The sequence below is a fragment of the Cervus elaphus genome, chromosome 12, assembly GCF_910594005.1.
Source record: "Cervus elaphus chromosome 12, mCerEla1.1, whole genome shotgun sequence".
Taxonomy (NCBI): Eukaryota; Metazoa; Chordata; class Mammalia; order Artiodactyla; family Cervidae; genus Cervus; species Cervus elaphus.
The window spans coordinates 43,624,585-43,647,480 of NC_057826.1; the positions used below are offsets into that span (position 1 = coordinate 43,624,585).

General features: G+C 38.2%; 1 protein-coding gene and 1 non-coding gene across 5 annotated transcripts; both read right to left on the reverse strand.

Annotated features, from left to right (window-relative positions):
* Positions 1-728: 728 nt before the first annotated feature.
* On the reverse strand, positions 729-18,974 carry ARPP19 (cAMP regulated phosphoprotein 19). Of its 4 annotated transcripts, none has more exons than XM_043920149.1 (4): positions 18,894-18,974; positions 18,587-18,641; positions 9,004-9,126; positions 729-5,020 (listed from the first exon to the last, which is right to left on the reverse strand). In XM_043920149.1, exons 2-4 carry the CDS (start codon positions 18,629-18,631, stop codon positions 4,850-4,852), a joined length of 339 nt encoding a protein of 112 aa, XP_043776084.1. In that variant the 5' UTR covers positions 18,632-18,641; positions 18,894-18,974; the 3' UTR covers positions 729-4,849. The 4 variants fall into 4 exon arrangements, with proteins under 4 accessions (XP_043776084.1, XP_043776087.1, XP_043776086.1 ...); XM_043920152.1 differs by lacking the exon at positions 18,894-18,974 and adding an exon at positions 9,580-9,617 and having other exon boundaries at positions 18,587-18,713; XM_043920151.1 differs by lacking the exon at positions 18,894-18,974 and having other exon boundaries at positions 18,587-18,877.
* TRNAC-GCA lies at positions 17,573-17,644 on the reverse strand. Its single transcript has one exon. It is a non-coding gene; the product is annotated as a tRNA-Cys (tRNA).
* Positions 18,975-22,896: the final 3,922 nt, after the last annotated feature.

Below are 22,896 nucleotides of genomic sequence, written 5' to 3' on the forward strand. Positions count from 1 at the left end.
TTGTATTAAATTTTGGAGAAGGAAATGGTAACCCACTCCAGTATCCTTGCCTGGAGAATCCCACGGACAAGAGCCTGGTGGGCTTCAGTCCATGGGGTCGCAGAGTCGGACACGACTGAGCGGCTAACACACACACATATAAAAAAAAACAGCTGACTCTTAAAACAACATGGGTTTGAGTTGCACAGGACCAGTTCTAGGTGGAATTTTTCACTAAATATGTACTACAATACTAGCGAGGTTGGTTGAATCCATGGATGTGGACCAGTTCTAGGTGGAATTTTTCACTAAATATGTACTACAATACTATACACGCGAGGTTGGTTGAATCCGTGGATGTATAACGCAGATAAGGGGGGCAGAGTATAAAGTTACACACAAATTTTCAACCACTCCCAGAGTTGGCGGTCAAGTGTATGTACATACAATTTCTTGGGTTGTCTCCTAAACCTTCCTGACAGTACTGTACTCGAGTGTTTTATATATGAGGTAGAAAAGACTCAATCTGCAAATATTTCATGTTAACCTTAATTACAAAGTCTCTACCAATATAAATTAGACTGCCAGGAACTCATAAACAAATGTTATTTAAACCAAAACAAAATTTAAGACTATAATAGTCAAATTCTTTCTGTATATTACAGTAGCTGAAATCTAAAGGGATCAACTTCAGAAAATATACCAAAAAACAATGCAACACTTAAATGAGACAAAAACAGCAAATAAAATCAATAGATACTAGGTAGATATTTATTTTTCGTGTATTTTACAAGTTTAATTTTGGAAGGGCTACTTGACAAATTTCAGCATTAACTGCCAACTCTTATAGACATGTTCAACAAAAAAAGGCATTTACTTTTGGCCCTTTTAATACAGGCAAGTGTCCTATTGCATCACAAATACGAGATGCTGTAACAGATCTGAAGGCATATTAAAGGAATTGGATTTTTCTTTCAAATGCTGTTTAGTTGATAAATAACATAATACAAACATAATTAATGGTGTGACCCATCAGTGATTTCCAGAATAAAACCCATAGGCCTACCTACTTTAAAAGGCAGGAACTAGTGAAACAGTTATTAAAATCAGCATTTTTATCCTTAGATTATCAATTCCAGAATGAAACTTCTTTGATCCCAATTTTACAAGGTGTGGTGTGGTGTGTCAGGGGGAGAAGGGATACGGTGGGGGAGAAGGGACATGGGGGAAGGCTGGCAGTGCATGCTGAATTGCAGAATTAGGACAGTGGCTCAAAGCTGTCACTTTCAGATGAGGATAGTGTTTTAGAAAATTTAAAATGGGTCTATAGTTGCAGTATATTGGGGAGGATATCAAAGGACTGCTAATTCATCAAACCTAAATATCATTTACTGAATGCCATCAGGGGGCTTAAGAAATAGGCAGGGATGGGAACGGGGGAGAGCTGAAGGAAAATGAGGTGGAAAATGGAAGAAATGTGTCTGAATGTTGGGGAAATGTGAAAAGGCCACCAGAGAAACTTTGTTGCCACTCAGATATGCCCTTCCTACAGGATACCTGCCCCTGAATCACCAAAGAGAGAGTGTGGGGCACAGTTCAAGTAGAGCTCACATTTCAGTGTTGATGAGACTTCACTAATTTGGACTGAGAAAGAATACCTGTCTGATTTAGTAAAAAGTATCAATAAACATTTAGAGGTATAGTTCTGTTACATCAAATAAAACAAGGAACAAATTCCAAGTGAAGTAAGAACAAATACAGGCCTTGATGAACAGTTAAAGCTTTTTTTTTTTTTAGGTGAGCAGCATAAGAATATTGAGTAACTTATAAAAAGACTGCAAACATGCTCCCTCCAGTTAATCAAAACAATCCAACAATTCTTACTATCCCAACATGCCAATAACTACAATTGTTTTACTCAGATATAGTCTTTAAAAATGAAATGTTTCTAAGAACTGTACTATCAAATAGGAGCTACTGGACATGAAACAGAAAATTTATTTTAGCTGGTTTTTATGAAGTATTTATCTCCAACTTGTTTATGCCAACATACATTTACAATAAGGACAATTATTTAAATTGGCCATTTCTCACACCACAATTCTGAAACCATAGAAATGTTTGATGAAGCCCATCTTAGTCAAAAATCTTCACTCAAGCAATGGTGAAACAGCCTGCAACTATACCTTCAATAAACTGAGCTAAGAAGCAAAACAGAAATACAAAAATGTATAACCTCTATCCCAAGCACCAATAATGGAGACTAAGCAATTACTTAAACCTACAAGTCCTACATGACCGGTCTCTTCTGATGGAAAATCCTGAGATTTCAATCATTGTGACTTTACAGAAGGCAGGCTGGTTTAATGAGGAAATTTACTTTTAATAAAAAGACAACAATATTTTATTTTGGGCACTTACTCAGTATTTCACAGATCCTCAACAAGTTTTGAGGTAGGTTAATATTAGTATTTATTTTACAAACTAAAACTCAGGCAGAGATTACATCACTTATTGCAAACCATAGCAGGAGTCCTACCATAACCAAGAATAACATGGTTTTTCAGATTAATCTGATGTGTGTGAATTTAACAGTGACAGCTTGCAAATAGTCATTAAAAACAAAACCCAAACCGCACTAGGTACTACAGAAATTCTACTTTGGGTATTTTGTAATTCTTAAATCAATCCTATAGTGATTATACATGCTTTTGAATAACTTACTTACTCTCATTACAAATCTATTTATGTATAACTAATCCTTATAATTGAAGAAGGAAATGGCAACCCACTCCAGTACTCTTGCCTGGAAAATCCTATGGACAGAGGAGGCTGACAGGCTATGGTCCATGGGGTTGCAAGAGTTGGACACAACTTAGTAACTAAAACTAAAACCACCAATCCTTTTAGTAACAAATTAGCACATTATTGATTTTGTTGTTCTCTTCTTTTGGGGTGGATGGAGCAGGAAGATAATCAGCAAGCTTTCCTCAAGAGTGCCAGGCAGCCTTTAGGTGCAGGTGCTATGCTCAACGCACCATCTATGGTGATTTGGGGTCAAAGGAAAGCAAGTATCTAATGAAGCCAAGATCCAGAAAAGATGCCTGGATTCAAAAGAGGTGGCGGCCCCGCACAAGTCAAAGAAGAAAAAAGCACTATCATCTCAGGCTACAGATCCTCTGCATCATGCTACAGCATCACAACTTATGGGAAGAGCTCTTAAAAGACCAGTAGATTTGTCCCAGCAGTCTGTTAATTAAAGTTCTTACTAACTAGACAAACCACACATACAATAAAATTTACATTTTATTAAAATGACATCTATAGAAGCAAAATATCTAAATATGTACTATCTGTTCCACCTATCATGTAAATTGCTCTAATTGTCACAAGTCTAATTCACTTAGCTTATTATTTTTACTTAAAATTCAGCTCATCCTGACTAGATTCCTGGGCCAATCTTCTCGAATACTTGTTTTATTAAAAATTTCCTTTTATTTAAACAATTGTCAGTTAGTAATAACAGGATTAAGAGTGGTTAATTAACAACTGAGAAATTATAAGGAAAATGTCATTATTGGGTTAGAAAATACAGCATTCAGCAAAGCAAATTTCAAGAGTGAAGATACAGACACTTATGTTTCTGAACAGGCTGAATCGCACAGCCCAACACAATTTGAGTCAAAGAAGCAAAAAAAAAAAAAACAAACCACCGAGGGGCCACAAGAGGCAAAGTATTTTATTCTAGTGTCCCCCAAATTGACTGTGGAAGTAAAAAGTTTCTACATTAAAAAAGTTTATATAAATTATATGAATAGTAATTTTCATAAAAGTCAAAATGAAACGTTCTGCATAGGACAAAAGATATGCCTAAGCAACATATCATATTTGCACAAGGCCACTGAATGTCATGGGTACTACTAACAAATGAAAAAGCTTAAGTCTATGGCAGTCTGAGCAAAGATTTCAGTTTGGTATTCTATAACCCCAAGACTATAAACTATTCTTACTATACAAAAGCTCTAATGACATACAGTTTTTTTTGTAGGAACTCTTGTGCTTCTGGTTGGCACATTATCTACTCTTCAATATGTGAAAGTAATACAGACAGTTGTGAGAGGTTGTGCAAAACTATTGTATTTACAAAAATGGCACAAAAGTGAATTCAACAGTCGATGCACATGCACACTTCATTCACATCTTCAATGACAGAAGGTATTCTGAACACTATAGAACTGAATAAGAATACTAGCTTCAACAGCAGCTGTTAAGCAATAGAGTCACGTAAGTTACACGGGAATGGGCAAATATTGCCCGAGTAAAATTCTATTGTTAAAGCTGAAACAGATTTAAGGCCATTCAAGTTCAAGCACAGGATACAAATCTTTTGGAGCCCCATTTATTTGTGTTTGAAATATGTGACCTTTCTTCTAACTTGTGGTCTTAAACTTCTGTTTTACAAAACCCAAAAGGAAAATCCAGAAGAAATCAACAGTAGAGGTTATATTAAATAAGAGTAACATACAAAGCTATAATTAAGATGAATTAAAGAAAGCCAACATTAAAACTGCAAAACTTGTTTGTTACTTGTTGGATCCAGCCCTACACTAGGAGTTAGGTAATATATACAATTATTTTCAAGTAGATTACTTTATGTTGCTCTAACATGTTCTTTTCATCAGTGCACTGTTAAACTAATCAAAACTCTACACATGTATATTCCCTTACAATAGCAGCACACACTACCTCTATCTGCAAAGCCATCACTCTCAAATGACATAGGGAGTAAAAGGAAATAAAAAGCAGAGGAGTAACATATTAAGGAGAAATCATGGGAATTAGAAGATCCATGCAGTTCAGCTCTTTTTAATCAGCCAGCCAGTTTGCTAGCAACAAGAGATGGTTTCCGTTGAGGAAGGTCCTGTGGAGTGGGAATGTGGTCACCAGTGACCTCTGTCTTATCCGGGGTTGCAGTAGGAAGTTGCTTGTTCTTCATTTTTGCTTTAGCCATGTTGTAATCCCCAGAATCAAAATATTTTTGCTACAAGGGAAAAAAAGAAGAATTCAGACTAAAGTTTAAAAAGTTTTTATGCAATTACGCTCCTTTACGATATAAACATGACTCTATACTGTCAATATAAAATAAGCCTAAAGTTTAGAAAAAAGCCAACATCAATTACATGAAATAGCTGTCTCTACAGTGAATTCTATCACAAGTCAATAAGTGAGAAGTCAGGCAAGAACACCTTCTTCAGGCTTACTTACATCATTCTAGTTCCAGTATGGAACCCTCAAGATTAACATCAACCTCCAAATCAATCTATCTGGGAGTGAAGAGCCCTGGACTTAAGAGTGGGAGGCAAGCCTTTCATTTACTAATGTAAACTCTTGTTTACAAATGTGTTTACAAATGTGAAATTCTTGTTTAAATGATTTCGGGTAAAAACACACACATACAACTCACCAACTTGTATTGGGATGTGCCACCCACCTTCAATCAAGCTTACAATTATGAAAACCATTCACAGATGCTGGTACTCTGTCAATTCAGATGAACTTTTCTGTAAGGCTTTAACCCATTTATTTGAATTAAAGCAGTTCACTAAAATAAAATTTAAGGTTCAAATATAAATGCTAGGGTAATAGAAGAAATAAACTCAATAGAAATTATCACTTAAAATACACAACCTTATTCTATACCACCATTTTTCACCTAAGCCACTAAGTACAACAATCACTCTTTTTAGTTGGAGAGATGAATAGGTAAACACCATACCCTTTTATCACTGAAACAGAAATACTGGAGCTAAAGATCAACCTTAATATAGATAACCTACATAAACTGGTCTGTTCCAAAGTAAAAACAGGTGAATTTGCTGGGTTCCAATTTTTCACCTAACATGTTTAGCTTGCCTTTACTGAACGCCTGCTATACTACACAAGGCACTATGTGAATCATGAAAAGAGATACAAAAATGGACACCAGCCACCTAAATCCACTATTATACTGTCTTAAATACACAAGATGCTGTGGTTACTCAGAGCCCATAGCATAGGCAAGAAGAATAATCCAGATATGAGATAAGGACCTGGACAAAGGGTGAAGGGGGGAAAATATAAACACTCTTTTTGAGATTTCAGAGATAACTCAAGTGGTAAATGGAGGAAACAGGAAATCACAGCTTAGTTTAAGGTTGTTCAGTGGCCTAAAAAAAGGTCTCATCAGCTGCCTTCCTCCAGGGACTATTCTTTTATAAGCACCTAACGTTAGGCCAAGAGACGAAGAGTAGGAAACTGGGACCAGGAAGATCTGCTGCAGCTTCATTTCTGCATGTTTTAAAATGAGTGTAGTGTGGGGGGAGGGATACACTGTGAGATTGGGACTGACAGCAGTATACACGTTACTAGAGAATAGATAACTGATGAGTAAGAACCTCCTGTACAGCACAGGGGACTCTACTCAATACTCTGTAATGGCCTAAATGGGAAAAAATCTAAGAAAAAGACAGAAGAGTGGATACAGGCATATGTGTAATCCACTTTGCTGTACACATGAAACACAGCATTATAAATCAACAACACTCCAATAAAGATTAAAATATAATCAAATGAATGCAGTGAAAATAAAAAGAATCCCAGAATTTCCGATGTACTATTTATTACATTAGTGAGCTACTTCTTAAGTTTAGTAGCCTCTAAGAGAAAGCAGCCTGCCAAATTTTTTAAGAGTCAAAAGCACAAAATGAGAAATCTAACACACAGTGCAAATTTTAGGCAGATTTCCTCCAATGTAGTAAAGTCAGTTTCTAATAATAGCTATTCTATAGTCACCAAAGATTCATCATAAGGGGCTCTCACTTAACTGATTAGGCTAGTTTGCTTGAGATAAAGGAATTAAATTTATGTAGTATGGCTAGAGAAAAACTAAAATCAATCAAAGTTCCTCATATGGGGAAAGAAACAGTTCAAGATGGCAACATCACATGTCTTTAACAATTTTTAAATTTTGCTTTCAAGTGGGAAAAAAAAAATCAACATATTCTGTATCATCTTACTTTTAAAGAGCCTTCTCCCACTCCCAATTTAAGGGCCAAACTTGAAACCATATTTATATGGTTTATATAGCACCTACGTGACAGCATTTAATTTTAAGGTCAGGATTTTTAAAACAGGATCCTCAGTTTTTTGGGAACCTCACAAACTCCACAAACATAAAAAACATGGGACAGACTGCTGCTTGATATCCCTCACATCTCATATTGTTTAAAGCCTAAAAATAGGTATCTGAGTAACACTGAGTATGTAAAACAGAAAGAAACTTAATATAAATGATATGCAACTGACCTTCTCAAATGAGTGAGAAACTGGTTAAAGATACTAAGACAATCTACAATTTTGCTAATACAACAGAAGAAAACTGAAACCATCTGACCAGATATTTTTTGAAAAATAAAAATCTTATAACATAGTAAGAAATGATATAGTTGAATGTAAGATTTGACTTCTCTAAAAGTACTTATTCACTGACATTTTGATAAAATACAAAATTTTTCAAGAGCTCCCTTCTCAAATTTTACATAATTATTTCTTGATTTAAGTGGCATTTTCTTACTGACAACTATTTACATCTATAACACCAACTCCAAGATACAATGTATATAAATTCTAACTTGAAAATACTTAAAAGTCATAAATAGTTGAAGCTAGAGAAAAATGACAAAGACAACAACCTGAATGTTGGAAGAAAGCTTGCTGGTATAAGCTGTGCTGAAGATCAGCAAAAGAAAATAAAGCTTCCTAAACATCAATTATCAGTTAAACCCCAAATTCAAATAGTAATTTAACAATCAAAGATTATTATATAATTCATATTAAAACCACATCTGGTGGTATCATTTCAAAATGAGACTTGGTACAAATACATTTTACATAGAATGTAGAACATGTCTCCCATTCTGCTTTTTTCTATTAATCCCTATATTATGGTCTTTATAATTATGTTTTTTAAAACGCCACATAATGTCCTATTTTGTTGACTTATCATAATTTACTTATATATCTCTGCTGTTGAACAGTGATGTTGCTTTTAATTACAAAGCTACTAATACAAAGAAATAATTGTTCTGATTTACATTTCATTGATTTTTATCCTGTATAAATATTTTTTCTGTGTTTTAACAACAATACTTCCTGTTAAAATCCTTTATCTAGGGCACCTTAATGTTTTTCTTGTATATTTGAAAAGCCATTTTATGTGTTACAAATACTATCATTTTTGTAATGATTTTCCCATCAATTACTTTTCACAGAACAAGGATTTTATTTTTAAATTGCTATAATTCTTCCTTGTCATCTTATTTTTCAAAGCTGTGAATGGCATTCTTTCATGCTATATAAAAATGCCACTCTCTATTTTGCCACTTTTAAAATTTTCTTTTCGTAGAAAGACAATTAGTAGGTGGTATCACTTATATGTAGAACTAAAATCATCAAACTCACAGAAAACAGAGTAGAACAGTGGTTGCCAGGGGATGAATGGTAGGGGAAATGGGGAAATAATTGTTAATGGGTACAAACTTTTAATTATAAGATGAATAAGTTCCAGGGATCTAAAAAATGGACAACATGGTAACTCCAGTTAACAATACTGGATTATATACTTGAGAGTAGACCTTTAATGTTCTCACCATAACAAGAAGAAAATGCTAATTATGTGAGGTGAAAGATGTGTTAGTTAACCTCACTATGTTAAGTATTTCATGGTATGTACATGTATCAAATTATCAGACTACACCTTTAACTTACATAATGTTACCTGTCAATTATAACTCAATAAAGCCGGAATAATATTCTCTTGCAATTAGATTTGAGAAAATAATCCACATATAACTAGAGCCAACATGTAAGTGGACACACACACATCTGGTAGTAAGGTACAGAGGTATAAACACAGACACCCATTTCACAGCCTCTTTCACAGTTCACAGGGCATAAACAGTTGAAGATTTACGTATGAGAACTTACCCCTTTCTGCAATCGTTTCCTTAAAAAATCGGAACCTCCAGGCTTTTGTCCCAGATGAGGATACCTTGCTTTTAATTTTGCTTCTTCAGCTTTCTCTGGGCTAGTCACTTTATCTTCCATTTCCTGAAATAAATTTTAAATAAATTACTTCTGTATTACAATTCAGTTATTTTAGATAATTCCACCTTTTAAATATCTGAATTCTGACTTTTGTTGTCAAATGCCAAATAATGCAGTATCTGACTAAGAAACCAAGCACAGAGGCTTTAAAAATCTGCCTTGTTTTTCAAATGATCCATGTGATAGTTCTATTATAGCTGTGATGCACCCCACACACTGGATAAAAATACCAAGATAGCTCAGCTCTGAAGTCTTGCTTGCCATTACTTTCCGGTCATGTATAATACATTTATAGTTATTCACCTTCTATGGAATGCGGCAGCTCTCTGCCCATATTTAGAGAACTACCTTAATAATGTTAAAATAAAAAAAATCTTTTTGACCTCCTTTTTATTTAAAATCATGTTTAATTGGAAGCTCTGAGTCTTTAATAGAAATTAACAGCAGTTTACTTACCTGATACATTTTCCTTGAATAACTCAATGCATAAGACCCTGTTATTTTTAAAGGAGAGAAATACCATCTGTAAATCTTTAGCTTCTATTGCCTAATCTCTCCCCATATTTAATGGCAAACACTGTTCATGCCAAAGATCCTATTCTTTAAAGTACTGAAAATATGTTTTCTGATCAAGGACTATCAATATTTTAAAGACCATTCACTTTTAACATTAGTCCAGGTATAGCTTTCTTTCTTCCCAAGAATGATACATCTGTTTTTGTTTTTGGCCATGCCACACAGCATGTGGGATCTTAGTTCCCCAACAGGGATAGAACCCTGGACCCCTGTAGTGGAAGCATGAAGTCTTAACCACTGGACTGTTGGGGCAATCCCCTGAAATGGTATTTTACAGGAAAGCAGTGTTTACCACTTCATGGCAAGTAGTGCAGAAGAAAGAATGAACAAAAATAGCGCTGCCTAGATAGTGGAGGTTGGGCAACGGCAAGGCACACTTTCTAGCTAATGGACTCATTTCTGCACACCAGCTCAGCAAAATTACACACCTCTGTACATCTTGATTCTTCCAGGCTATTTATGAAGTCAAAAAGCAGAAATGCTATCCATAAATATGCCAAGCCTACTGATCTTATAAAGCAGCAAGTAATCATATTAATCTAGGAACCGAAGAAACTTCATGTAATTTTTGCATATATCTTCCTTAAAAGTATATTCATATGTTTTATAATCAACTTTATATATTGTCAATATTTTTTTTCACCTGTGACAGCTTCCTCATGCATTGTTACCTCTTCTCATATTTAGTCTTGGAGGATTTTGAGAATATAGCTGCTGCTGTCAATTATATCCTTTTTCTGGGGCTTCTTTTATGTGTATGCTTCCTTCTGTTTCAAGTGTTCTATTCCCTTAAAGCTGCCATTTCATGCATCTATGTGTTTTGATTTTCACTCTTTTTACAGAGGTCACATCATTCATTCACTTGATGTATGTGTGCCCAGCCAGAGACTCAAAATAGTATCAGTGATTCTGCCAGTCATTCTATTCAAAAAGGGTAGCTCAAGTGTGCGATGTGTGATATAAACCTGCTATTCCCATTAGAGTCTCAATCCCAGAGTATGTCTCTTTCAGGGTATGAGCATATCAACACACTGTTTATCATTCCAGTGTTTCAAAACTCAGCCCATACAAAAGGAGTCAACTACCTCAGCTGGCAATCAGCTGAAGAACCAGCTCAGCCATCTGTTCAAACACTAGACAAAAAAGTGACTATCACTTGACCTGAAAATTGACGTGGGGCTGTCTTCAATGTGATCATTGACTTTACCAGTATTTTTTAAGGGTGATTTTAGTTATATGGATTTTTGCCTTATCATCAGATAAGCTGGAGACATTAATTAAGTATAACAGTGGTCACCACAGAGGCTTCACTTCGCTATTATGGCCCCAGGGTAGTCACAGTGGTTAATTCAGAAGTGGACTTGGGAGGGACCTACTCTAGGGTTCCACTGTACAATGGCTTTTTAGATAGGTTGAAGCTAAATTTGGAAACTGGCTGAAAAGGACTCCAACCTGATTATAGCCTTTCAGTCCGAGTACCTTCAAATTAAAGGATGTTAACAGAATCCTACATTTCCACTAAAACCATCCAGCTTTCTTGGGCCTGGGAAATGAGAGCTCTCCATTTCTTTATCAGTTCTCTGTATCTAAGAAATACTCTTTAACTTTCCCTAGTTTCCAGTGTTTATTCAGGTTTCTCCATTTTATACACATGGGAAAAAAGCTGTACGCAATATGCCATTTTATCTGGCATTCCCTTATTTTAATAAGAATACATTTATGCATATACTTACATGTAATATCCAATTAAATAAAACAGCTCAATTAAGTTGAAACAGTTTACTACTGAAAAATACTTTGGGCAATATAGCACCTTCAGTTCAAAATATTTAGATTTACAATAAATCTGTAATGTGTCCTAGAAAAACAAAGCAATTCTTGAACTTTCTTTCCCAACACACAGCACAATGGCAAGTGTCTGCTAGCTGCAACTTTGTGGCTGGATTCAGAATTTCAGCTACATTTAACACCAAGAAGGTGCAAGATGTGACCAAAGCTACATTTTTAAAATGTAGTCAATACTATCAAAACATCTACAATACTTTTAAAGGATCATACAGAAACATTCTTAAACCTTTGGCAGATGTAGACAGTTTCAGGGCTTATTAAAAAGCAAGTTCAAATGCTTGGATGTTCACCAATGTTCTGACATAGGTCCAGACTTGCTTGTGGAGAATTAGTAATACATCTGGCAGTGGACTGTATCCATGGACACTGAGCCCACACTTACCCTTATCTAAACACTCTTCTGAATCACCACAGAAGCCTGAAAGCACATTTCCCAGACCGAATTCCTTTAAGAGTCTGTCAGTGGCACCTATATCAGATTAAAAGGCATTTTCTTCCTGGTGATGCCACACATATGCAGGCAGCGGCAGCTCCTGTGTGTTCTGCAGAAGGGCATTAAGCTCACCATCAGGGGCTATGGTAGCCGCTACATGAGATGGGGACTCAAGGACACTGGGTTCAGAATAGTGCTCACTCTCACAGGGTCAAAAGTTTTTTAAATTCCTCACTTCTGGAAACATCATTTTCCCTCTTGTGCGACTCTAATCTTGTAACCTAATCCCCTAACCATATCACTTTCTGTTTGATATACCCTCAGTGATTTCTGTTCTCCAGAGGACACTGATAAAAAATCAAGTAAAATGAGCAATTTATTGAAACATTTCCTAGAAAGTATTTGCATAATATAAAAGACAGGAGATAATGCAAAGTATTGAAGCATGTATGTAAATTGCCAATTTTACCAAGTATGTATGGTAAACTGCCAAGTAAAATTAAGGCAATAAAACTGTTGTATAACTTTTGCTAGAACTATTACCAAAAAAAAAAAAAAAAAAGGTCACCTTGCCTCCAGGATGGTCCTGGCAGGATTGTGGGTGACTGGGGTATACACAGGGGTAACGAGAAGTGACCTGACGGCCTACTCCAGATGCCTGACTTTGATTCCTATAAAACCCCATCAATATCTGGAGTCTGGAGATGTCTGATGTGAATACTTCATTTCACAGTGATTTAAAATAAAAAAGCTTTAACAGAAATGAAAAGAGTTGGGGCAATTTATCCTTACAATCATATTAAAAATACAAAAGACACAAAATTTGGTGTGACTGCATTTCCAGACATCCTTCAAAGGAATTCTTGAGCATTTATTCCAGCTAGAATGAAAATATTTCCCTCAAAATTTTTGAGATAAACAAGGAACTAGCAAACAAACTGGTATATATGCATGTATACTGAGTCAGTTTTCTAATTTTCCCTAGCTTTATTGAAATATAATTAAAGGTTCATTTTTCTGATTTTAATATCTTAATATGTGAGGCTAAAAAAGGACAGAGTAAAAATATATATGTTTTTAAAGTATTCCATGTTTGTGTCTCATTTAGAAAAAGATTTATGATACTGATTTTACAATCAGTTAAGGATGCTTGATAAAATTTCAGGGGGAATAAACTTAACAGAACTAAAGTATAAACTTCCAAACTAACAGTGGGGGTAAAATGGAAGAAGAAAATCAATCAATTGAAAAAAAAAAGAGGGGAGGACAAGAAAGGAGAAAAAAGACCAAAAAGCTTTATTAGGGATACAGAGGATCTAGTGTTCATGCCTCTAATTTCAAAAAAGCATCAAAATATATAAATCAGTCAGATGATAGGGAACAAATGACAAGACTATCAGCATAGGAAATTTCAACATCTCTTTCTCATACAGATAGGTAAGAAAGACAAAGTAGTCAAGGCACTTGATTTTAATTCTTCACCCAACAATTATGAAATACATATTCTTTTTAAGGACAAATGGAAAAACTGACTAAATATTAGGCCAAAACCATTTCCATCCAGGCCACAATCTACAACTACAATTCAGAAGTTAAAAGTCAATTATTTAAAAAGGTCAATTATTTCCCTGTCATTTGGAAACTAAAGTACATTACTAAATAATTCATGGTTTAAAAAGGAATCACAGGAATAGAACAAATACTTGGAGCTCACTGATAATAAAGATTCTATACACACCAAAGTTGCAAAACACAAGTGTTTAAGGACTTAAAGAAAACTAAAACTCAATGAGCTAGGTCTAACTTAAGAAGTTAAGACAAAGAACGGAACCCAAAGAAAACAGGAGAAAATAAAAAACAGAAATTAATGAAATACAAAACACAGATACAACAAAAAGAATTAAGAGAGGAAATGACAAACTTAACCAAGAAGAAAGTATTCTTAAAAATTCTAATCTGGTTTCAAAACTTTACTCTCCAGGAAGCCTTTGTGCTTCACAGAAATTTTACTACTCTAAAGAAATAGACGCTAGAATGAGTGACTGCATTTAGCTAAGTAGTTTCTATACGCTGATAATAGCTTTGGGCGGAGGGGCGGAAGAAGCATCATTAGAATTTTGAAACTTCTACTCTAACCTATGAACTAGGGAAAGAGAAATCCAGGATATCGCAACAGATATATGCTTATGATGTACAAAAAAACAAAAATTAAAGAACAATATTTTAAGTGATAGTTAGTCTCTTGACAAGTAACATATGCCCCCAAATAATCTTTGCCATACACTCTACAACTCGCACAAGGCCTAACATTTACTAATGTGAGGCACTTACATTTTTGTGAACTATTCCATTGAAATAGTTTAGCTATCCTTTCTATAAGTAGCAGGGGCATAAGGTAGAAACACACACACAAACATATGTATACACAAACATATATTCAAATAATTAAGGATTATTTTATAGTTTGTCATGGAACTGACAGCAAGTTTGAGTGATTATTACCACTCTTTGGCCCTGAGCAAAGAAGTTACACAGCAACATCAGCAAATAAAAATCTGACCACTTTGAACAAATTCTCTATCTGCTCAATAGTATGTTCACTGATGCACTGATTAATGAAAGCCAACAAATCCTTTGGTATACAGTCAGGAAGGTACTAATACTGTTATCGACCTCTATGGAAAAACTCTGTAGTTCTACCAAGTCCTTGCTGCTTGCCCAGTGCCTGGTATTTAATGGATGCCCAATAAAAGTCTACTGAATGAACAAATACAATATATTCCAAATGGTTTTTAGAAATTAAAAATTAAGGAACTTTTCAAGACTTTTTTGAGATTCACCTCTAGATTGCTAAGAATCAATGGCGGTACACAAACCAGAGTAGCAGGTTGTGCTCCTAACTGAATGTATCTTGAGCCTTTTGCTTACTGAAGGTACTGTCAAAAACAGTCTCAGAAAATGCCAATATTAACCAGTTTTTTTAAAAACTTGGAAAATGGGAAGGCAATTTATATTCACTCTTTACTGATGACATAATGAAATAATTTAAACAATATTTCTCTTTCACCACTCACAAAAGCACCACGCATGCCTTTTATTTTGGCCACACTGCTCGACACGCAGGATGAGTCCTGGACCAGGGATTGAACCTGGGCCTCCACTGTTAAAGCTCAGAATCCTAACCACTAATCTTCCAGGGAACTCTCTGGTTTTCTTTAAAATTAACAGTATTCTTTTTTTCTTGGCCACGAGGCAGGTAGAATCTTAGTTCCCTGACTAGGGATCAAACCCATGCCCCCTGCATTGGAAGAGGGCAGTCTTAACCACTGGACTGCCAGGAAAATCGCCCAGCATACCTTTTAAACTGTCAAAAGTATCTGAGTTAGCCTTTTTCAAGACATCTTACTAACTTAATTTGATGAATATTATAATAGAAACTGTTTTCTAGAGAATCTATTAAGATCTTCTTTTAAAAAATTAAAAGCCACAGTGTGTGCGCATGCTAAGTCATTCCAGTTCTATCAAACTCTGTGCAACCCTATGGACTGTAGCCTGCCAGGCTCTTCTGTCCATGGGATTCTTCAGGCAAGAACACTGGAGTGGGTTGCCATGCTCTGATCCTGTAGATCTTTCCAACGCAGGGATCGAACCCTCGTCTCTCAGGTCTCCTGCAGTGGCAGGTGGGTTCTTTACCACTAGAGCCACCTGGGAAGCCCTAAAAGCCACTATACACACACACACACACACACACACACATATATATAAACATTCCTCTACTTTCATTTAGATTTAACTGGGTCTAAGCTAAGGTTTTTTATATTACCATGGTCTAGCCTCTTTTTTCTAACCGCAGTACTAGCAGTGCCATCTGTATAGGCATAGTGCTTTGACGATGGGTTCAACCGGCAAGTGTGGAGAAAAATTCATTTAACCAACATTTTCAGAGCAATGCCAGGTGCTATGCTAGGGGCCATGGGAGAAAAGATAAATAAAGGAGGGGCCCAAGCTTAAGATGCTCACTACAGAATTATGTATTTTAAATCTCCACATGCCCCTTCTTACCCCCAGGATCAGACTGCATGCCCGTCTCAGCTTACTGTTACTCAAAGTGGATGATTGATGGATCCATGAGGTCTCTGCTAATATGTTTTGGTTTCACATCACTGATAATCTAAAGAACAATATAAGCATATTCTAGGGTATCTGAATCGCCATCTTACATTTAAGCACCTCTGTGGTACTTCTTTGTCAGAGCTTTCATTTACTACTCCATTTGTCCAGGATAATGAAAAAAGAATAGAGCTGAATTTAAAATGTAAATGAGGTACCTAAGACCACACAGCCTACTCTTACAAAAGGAGAACTGAAGGATCATATGGTCCAGGACAGTGTTAACTTGCCAAACTCAAAAATCTCCTGCACTTTAACAACTGCTACCATATTCTCAATATACTAGAAATTCAATTTCAGCAAAAAAAAAAAAACGCCACACTGAATTAATAATTCAGATTAGATAGTGACTCCATGCCAGGCTCATCTCTTCATTTGAATTTTTCAGAGGCAATAGGCTAACGTACCATAAAACTATAAAAATATTTTAGCTGACTTACTCTGGCTTTAATTGCAAGGTCAATTGGGTACACAGACAATAATCTAATTTTTTTTAGGTCATCTAACTATTCTTCCAAAGAGAAGAAACAGGTGATTTGGCCCACAGGAGCACAGAAGTGACTCTGCACATTCTCCTCCTGTTTAGGGACAGGACCCATGCTACAGGCACTTGACATCTACAGCCAAACCTTAATTCAAGGGACATTATATTACTAACTCACACTGGCGTTAATGACAACAGCTCTAAAACTGAGAACCTGAATTAAAATTTTAATGTAGACACAGAAAGAAAACATTCAGGATAGCCATAATCTTGTTAAGAGCCATAATATTAGGCTGTCCTAAATGAAAACATTTACAATGCAGAAATCAACACTCCATGCTTTGAGAACATACTAGCAAATCTCATAAAGGAAAATTACTAGCACATTACTGTACATCAGCAGTCGAAACTGGGGTTGATTTAGCGTTTAAGACAAGACAGCAGGGATATGGCTTGACCATTTTATTTGGGTTTGTAAATCCTAAAGAAATAATGAACACCATGATAAATGATTGCAATCTTTATATATATATATGATATATATACTTCTCTTTATTTTCTCAAGTTCAATTTTTATCAAAGTGTGAAAAATACCCAACAAAGTTTTCATTGGACTATTCTCGAATAATGTAGTGACTTGGCCTATTATTTACGCTGTCTTTTTCTCCAGTTACTTTACAAGTAATAACAAAACCATCCAATTCAGGAAAAGTTAATATGCTAAAGGACATATGGAATGGGTTTAGAACACTAATCAAATTTCCAGCCTGATTAGGGGCATGGCTGTAACCTTAAGCAGAAGTGAAGAGAAGTGAAGTGGCTCAGTCATGTCCGACTCTTAGCGACCCCACGGACAGTAGCCTACCAGGCTCCGCGGTCCACGGGATTTTCCAGGCAAGAATACTGGAGTGGGCTGCCATTGCCTTCTCCAGGGTATCTTCCCAACCCAGGGATCGAACCCGGGTCTCCTGAATTGCAGACAGACGCTCTACCATCTGAGCCACTAGGGAAGCCAACCTTAAGCAGAAGTCCTTACAAAACCCAAGTATTACACCAAATCCCATTTATGATAATGCCCTCTGATTCTTTAAATAATTACGGTGGAAGAAGCAAGCACTAGCCTATACAAATATAAAGCCTTTATGTTCGTAATTTGAATCACACAGATCCGTGGCACATTTCTCTACACCAGCAAGATATTACAAGTGAATTTACAAAATGTCCCCAGGTTTCCACACACAAAAAAGTGATCAACTAAATTGGTTAAAAAGAAAAAAATACATCCCAATTTTTAGTCATATGCGAATCCCACTGGCTCACATTTCTAAGCACACGCTGCGCCAAAGCACTAAGTTACCCAGGGCGTTTAAGCCTCACAACAACAGTATCAAGCAAGGACTTACTATTATTTTACAGATGAGGAGACTAAAGCCAGAAGAGTTCAGCAACTGACCAAGGTTACATGGCCAACGATGACTGGATCTGAAATTCCAACCTAGGTCTAAGTCACCGCCCAAACCGGAGATACCGCCTTTGAAGTGAAGAGCACGCAGACAATACAAGTAGTTGGAGAGTTAGTTACTCGAGGGAAAAACAAAGGTTCCTAGGTCAGCAGCCCATGGGAAACCTTACGCTCCACGTACAAGGCTCCAGGCTCTAATGAAAAGATGAGTGGTTAAGGAAAACCCCGAGACACCGAGGCGTTAGAAAGCACTTTTCAAACGCGGAGAACACTCAACTCGGCACCAGGCCGGCGCTAACTACCCGAGCTCCTGCGGACCGCCGACTAGGGAGTGACGGGCCTGCCCAGGGGAGGGCGGGCGGCACACCCGCTCCGCACCGGCGCCGGGCTGGCTTCGGCCGCGCCCCTCGGCTCCAGGCGGGACTAGGCCGCCGCCAGGCCGGATTCCCGGCAGCGACGGCTCCCCGGCCCGCTACGCGCGCACACTCACTTTCTGCTCCTCCGCGGAGGCTGCCTCGGGGACTTCTGCAGACATACTCCTCCCTCTGCGGACGAGAGGCCAAGAAGAAAAGCGATTACCGGGTGGCTGAGGCCGCCCGACCAACGCGCCGTCGCAGGCCCGCCCGCCTCCCGCCTCCCGCCCGCTCCCCGAGCGCCCGCCCGGGCCGCCCCCGCCCCCGCCCCCGAAAATGGCCGCCGCCTTATGACGACACGCAGGCCCGCGCGCGCCCGGCGGGCGGCCACCACCGCGGCCCGCCGCCGCCCCGCCGTCTCTCCGGCGCCGCGCCCTCGCCTACCTTCCTCCGCTTCTCCAGCTCTGCGACGCCCAAGCACTTCCTTCTTGCCTTCAAACGTCGCGGCTCGCGCCTAACCTCACATCCGTCTGCCTAATGCTTCCTGGGAACTGTAGTTTAAACGTATAACCGCCTCTCCCCGCCCCGCCTGCCTATTGTGGTCCGTTCCTTTGGATCCAAGAACCTGCCTATTTCCACTTCCCCAGACTCGCTGAGTTCCGCGTTCCTCCTACGTCTCTGCGCCGTGGACACACAGAATTCCGGGCGCCCCAAAGCTCTGTGCTTCACAAGTCTTTCCCCACTCTGCCTTGCCTCAGTTCGCTTCAGTCGCTTAGTCGTTTCTGCCTCTTTGCGACCCCATGGACTGCAGCGCGCCAGGCCTCCCTGTCCATCACCAACTCCCAGAGTTTACTCAAACTCATGTCCATTGAGTCGGTGATGCCATCCAACCATCTCTTCTTCTGTCCTCTGTCGTCCTCTTCTTCTCCCGCCTTCAGTCTTTCCCAGTTTCAGGGTCTTTTCCAATGAGACAGTTCTTCACATCAGGTGGCCAAAGTATTGGAGTTTAAGCTTCAGCATCAGTCCTTCCAATGAATATTCAGGACTGATTTCCTTTAGGATGGACTGGTTGGATCTCCTTGCAAGCCAAAGGATTTTCAAGAGTCTTCTCCAACACCACAGTTCAAAAGCATCAATTCTTCAGCACTTAGCTTTCTTTATAGTCCGACTCTCATATCCATACATGACTACTGGAAAAACCATAGCCTTGACTAGATGGACTTCGTTAGCAAAGTAATGTCTCTGCTTTTTAATATGCTATCTCGGTTGGTCATAACTTTTCTTCCAAGGAGTAAGCACCTTTTAATTTCATGGTTGCGTCACCATCTGCAGTGATTTTGGAGCCAAAAAAATAAAGTCTCTCACTGTTTCCACTGTTTCCCATCTATTTGTCATGAAGTGATGGGACTGGATGCCATGATCTTAGTTTTCTGAATGTTGAGTTTCAACCAACTTTTTCACTCTCCTCATTCATTTTCATCAAGAGGCTCTTTAGCTCTTCACTCTCTGCCATAAGGGTGGTGTCATCTACAAATCTGAGGTTATTGATATTTCTCCCTCCCATCTTGATTCCAGCTTGTGCTTCATCTAGCCCAGCATTTCTCATGATGTACTCTGCATATAAGTTAAATAAGGAGGGTGACAATATACAGCCTTGATGTACTCCTTTCCCGATTTGGAACCAATCTGTTGTTCCCTGTCCAGTTCTAACTGTTTCTTTCTGACCTGCATACACATTTCTCCAGTGGCAAGTCAGGTGGTGTGGTATTTCCATCTCTTGAAGAATTTTCCATAGTTTGTGGTGATCTACACAATCAAAGGCTTTGGCATAGTCAATAAAGCAGAAATAGATGTTTTTCTGGAACTCTCTTGCTTTTTCCATGATCCAGCGGATGTTGGCGATTTGATCACTGGTTCCTCTGCCTTTTCTAAAACCAGCTTGGATATCTGGAAGTTCACGGTTCACGTATTGCTGAAGCCTGGCTTGGAGAATTTTGAGCGTTACTTTACTAGCGTGTGAGATGAGTGCAATTGTGCAGAAGTTTGAGCATTCTTTGGCATTGCCTTTCTTAGGGATTGGAATGAAAACTGATCTTTTCCAGTCCTGTGGCCACTGCTGAGTTTTCCAAATCTGCTGGCATATTGAGTGCAGCACTTTCACAGCATCATCTTTTGGGATTTGAAATAGCTCAGCTGGAATTCCATCACCTCCACTAGCTTTGTTCATAGTGATGCTTCCTAAGGCCCACTTGACTTCACATTCCAGGATGTCTGACTCTAGGTGAGTGATCATACCATCGTGATTATCTGGGTCGTGAAGATCTTTTTTTGTACAGTTCTTCTGTGTATTCTTGCCACCTCTTCTTAATATCTTCTGCTTCTGTTAGGTCCCTACCATTTCTGTCCGTTTTTGAGCCCATCTTTGGACTTCCCTGGTGGCTCTGGGCTTCCCTGGTGGCTCAGAGGGTAAAGCGTCTGCCTGCAATGTGGGAGACCTTGGTTCGATCCCTGGGTCAGGAAGAGCCGTTGGAGAAGGAAATGGCAACCCACTCCAGTATTCTTGCCTGGAGAATCCCGTGGACAGAGGAGCCTGGTAGGCTACAGTCCACAGGGTCGCAAAGAGTCAGACACGACTGAGCAACTTCACTTTCACTTTGCCTGAAATGTTCCCTTAGTATCTCTAATTTTCTTGAAGAGATCTCTAGTCGTTCCCATTCTATTGTTTTTCTCTGTTTGCACTGATGACTGTCGAAGACTTTCTTATCTCTCCTTGCTATTCATTGGAACTCTTCATTCAAATGGGTATATCTTTCCTTTTCTCCTTTTCCTTTAGCTTCTCTTCTTTTCTCAACTATTTGTAAGGCTTCCTCAGACAACTGTTTTGCCTTTTTGCATTTGTTTTTCTTGGGAATGGTCTCGATCACTGCCTCCAGTACAATGTCATGAACCTCTGTCCATAGTTCTTCAGGCACTCTATCAGATATAATTCCTAGAATCTATTTGTCCCTTCCACTGTATAATTGTAAGGGATTTGATTTATGCCATACCTGAATGGTTTAGTGGTTTTCCCTGCTTTCTTCAATTTCAGTCTGAATTTGGAAAAAGGAGTTCATGATCTGAGCCATAGTCAGCTCCTGCTCTTGTTTTTGCTGACTGTATAGAGCTTCTTCACCTTTGGCTGCAAAGGATTCAATCTGATTTTGGTATTGACTATCTGGTGATGTGCATGTGTAAAGTCTTCTCTTGTGTCGTTGGAAGAGGGTGTTTGCTATGACCAGTGCGTTCTCTTGGCAAAACTCTATTAGCCTTTGACCTGCTTCGTTTTGTACTCCAAGGCCAGATTTGCCTGTTACTCCAGGTATCTCTTGACTTCCTACTTTTGCATTCCAGTCCCCTATAATGAAAAGGATATCTCTTTTCGGTGTAAGTTCTAGAAGGTCTTGTAGGTCTTCATAGGACTGTTGAAGTTCAGCTTCTTCAGCATTACTGGTTGGGACATAAACTTGGATTACTGTAACATTGAATGGTTTGCCTCGGAAGTGAAAAGAGATCATTCTGTTGTTTTTGAGATCGCATCCAAGTACTCATTTCAGACTCTTTTGTTGACTATGATGGCTATTCTGTTTCTTCTAAGGGATTCTTGCCCACAGTAGTAGATATAATGGTCATCTGAGTTAAATTCACACAGAGTCCATTTTAGTTCACTGACTTCTAAAATGTCGATGTTCACTCTTGCCATCTCCTGTTTGACTACTTCCAATTTGCCTTGATTCATGGACCTAACACTCCAGGTTCCTATGCAATATTGCTCTTTACAGCATTGGACTTTACTTCCATCACCAGTCACATCCACAACTGGGTGTTGTTTCTGCTTTGGCTCCGTCTCTTCATTCTTTCTGCCTTGCCTACTTCACCCTATTTATCTTTAACATCCCCAATCCGACATCAAGGCCTCGGGCTTTTCTTGAGCCCCTACACTAGGTCAGAGTCGACTCTTAAATATTGTCATGTTTCTGCATAGTTGCTTAAGAATGCACACTTTATCATTAGACAGTGTTTGTTGTGATTTCTTTATTAATGTCACATTTCCTGTTTAGACAAGCCACATCAGGGCAATATTTGCTTATATTTTGTCCCCAGAGTCCAGCAATTCCTAGATAGTCAATAAATACCTGAAGAAGGAAGTAAACTTCCATTCATTTGTCAATTCCCAGGGGTCCATTCCCACTTTAGTGAAACTGCTGGCACCGAACTCCTCCAATGACATTTTAAATTGCCAAAAACGTTGGCTTTACATTTAATCCATATTCTACTTGACATCTGAATAGCTACTGGCAATAAGTAGTGGTTCCAATGAAGCCTGTCTCATAAAACTTGGAAAAAAGAATGCCTTCTAAGGGTTAAGTTAGTTAAAAGCAACAGATAATGCAATTCTATGGGAATCTGG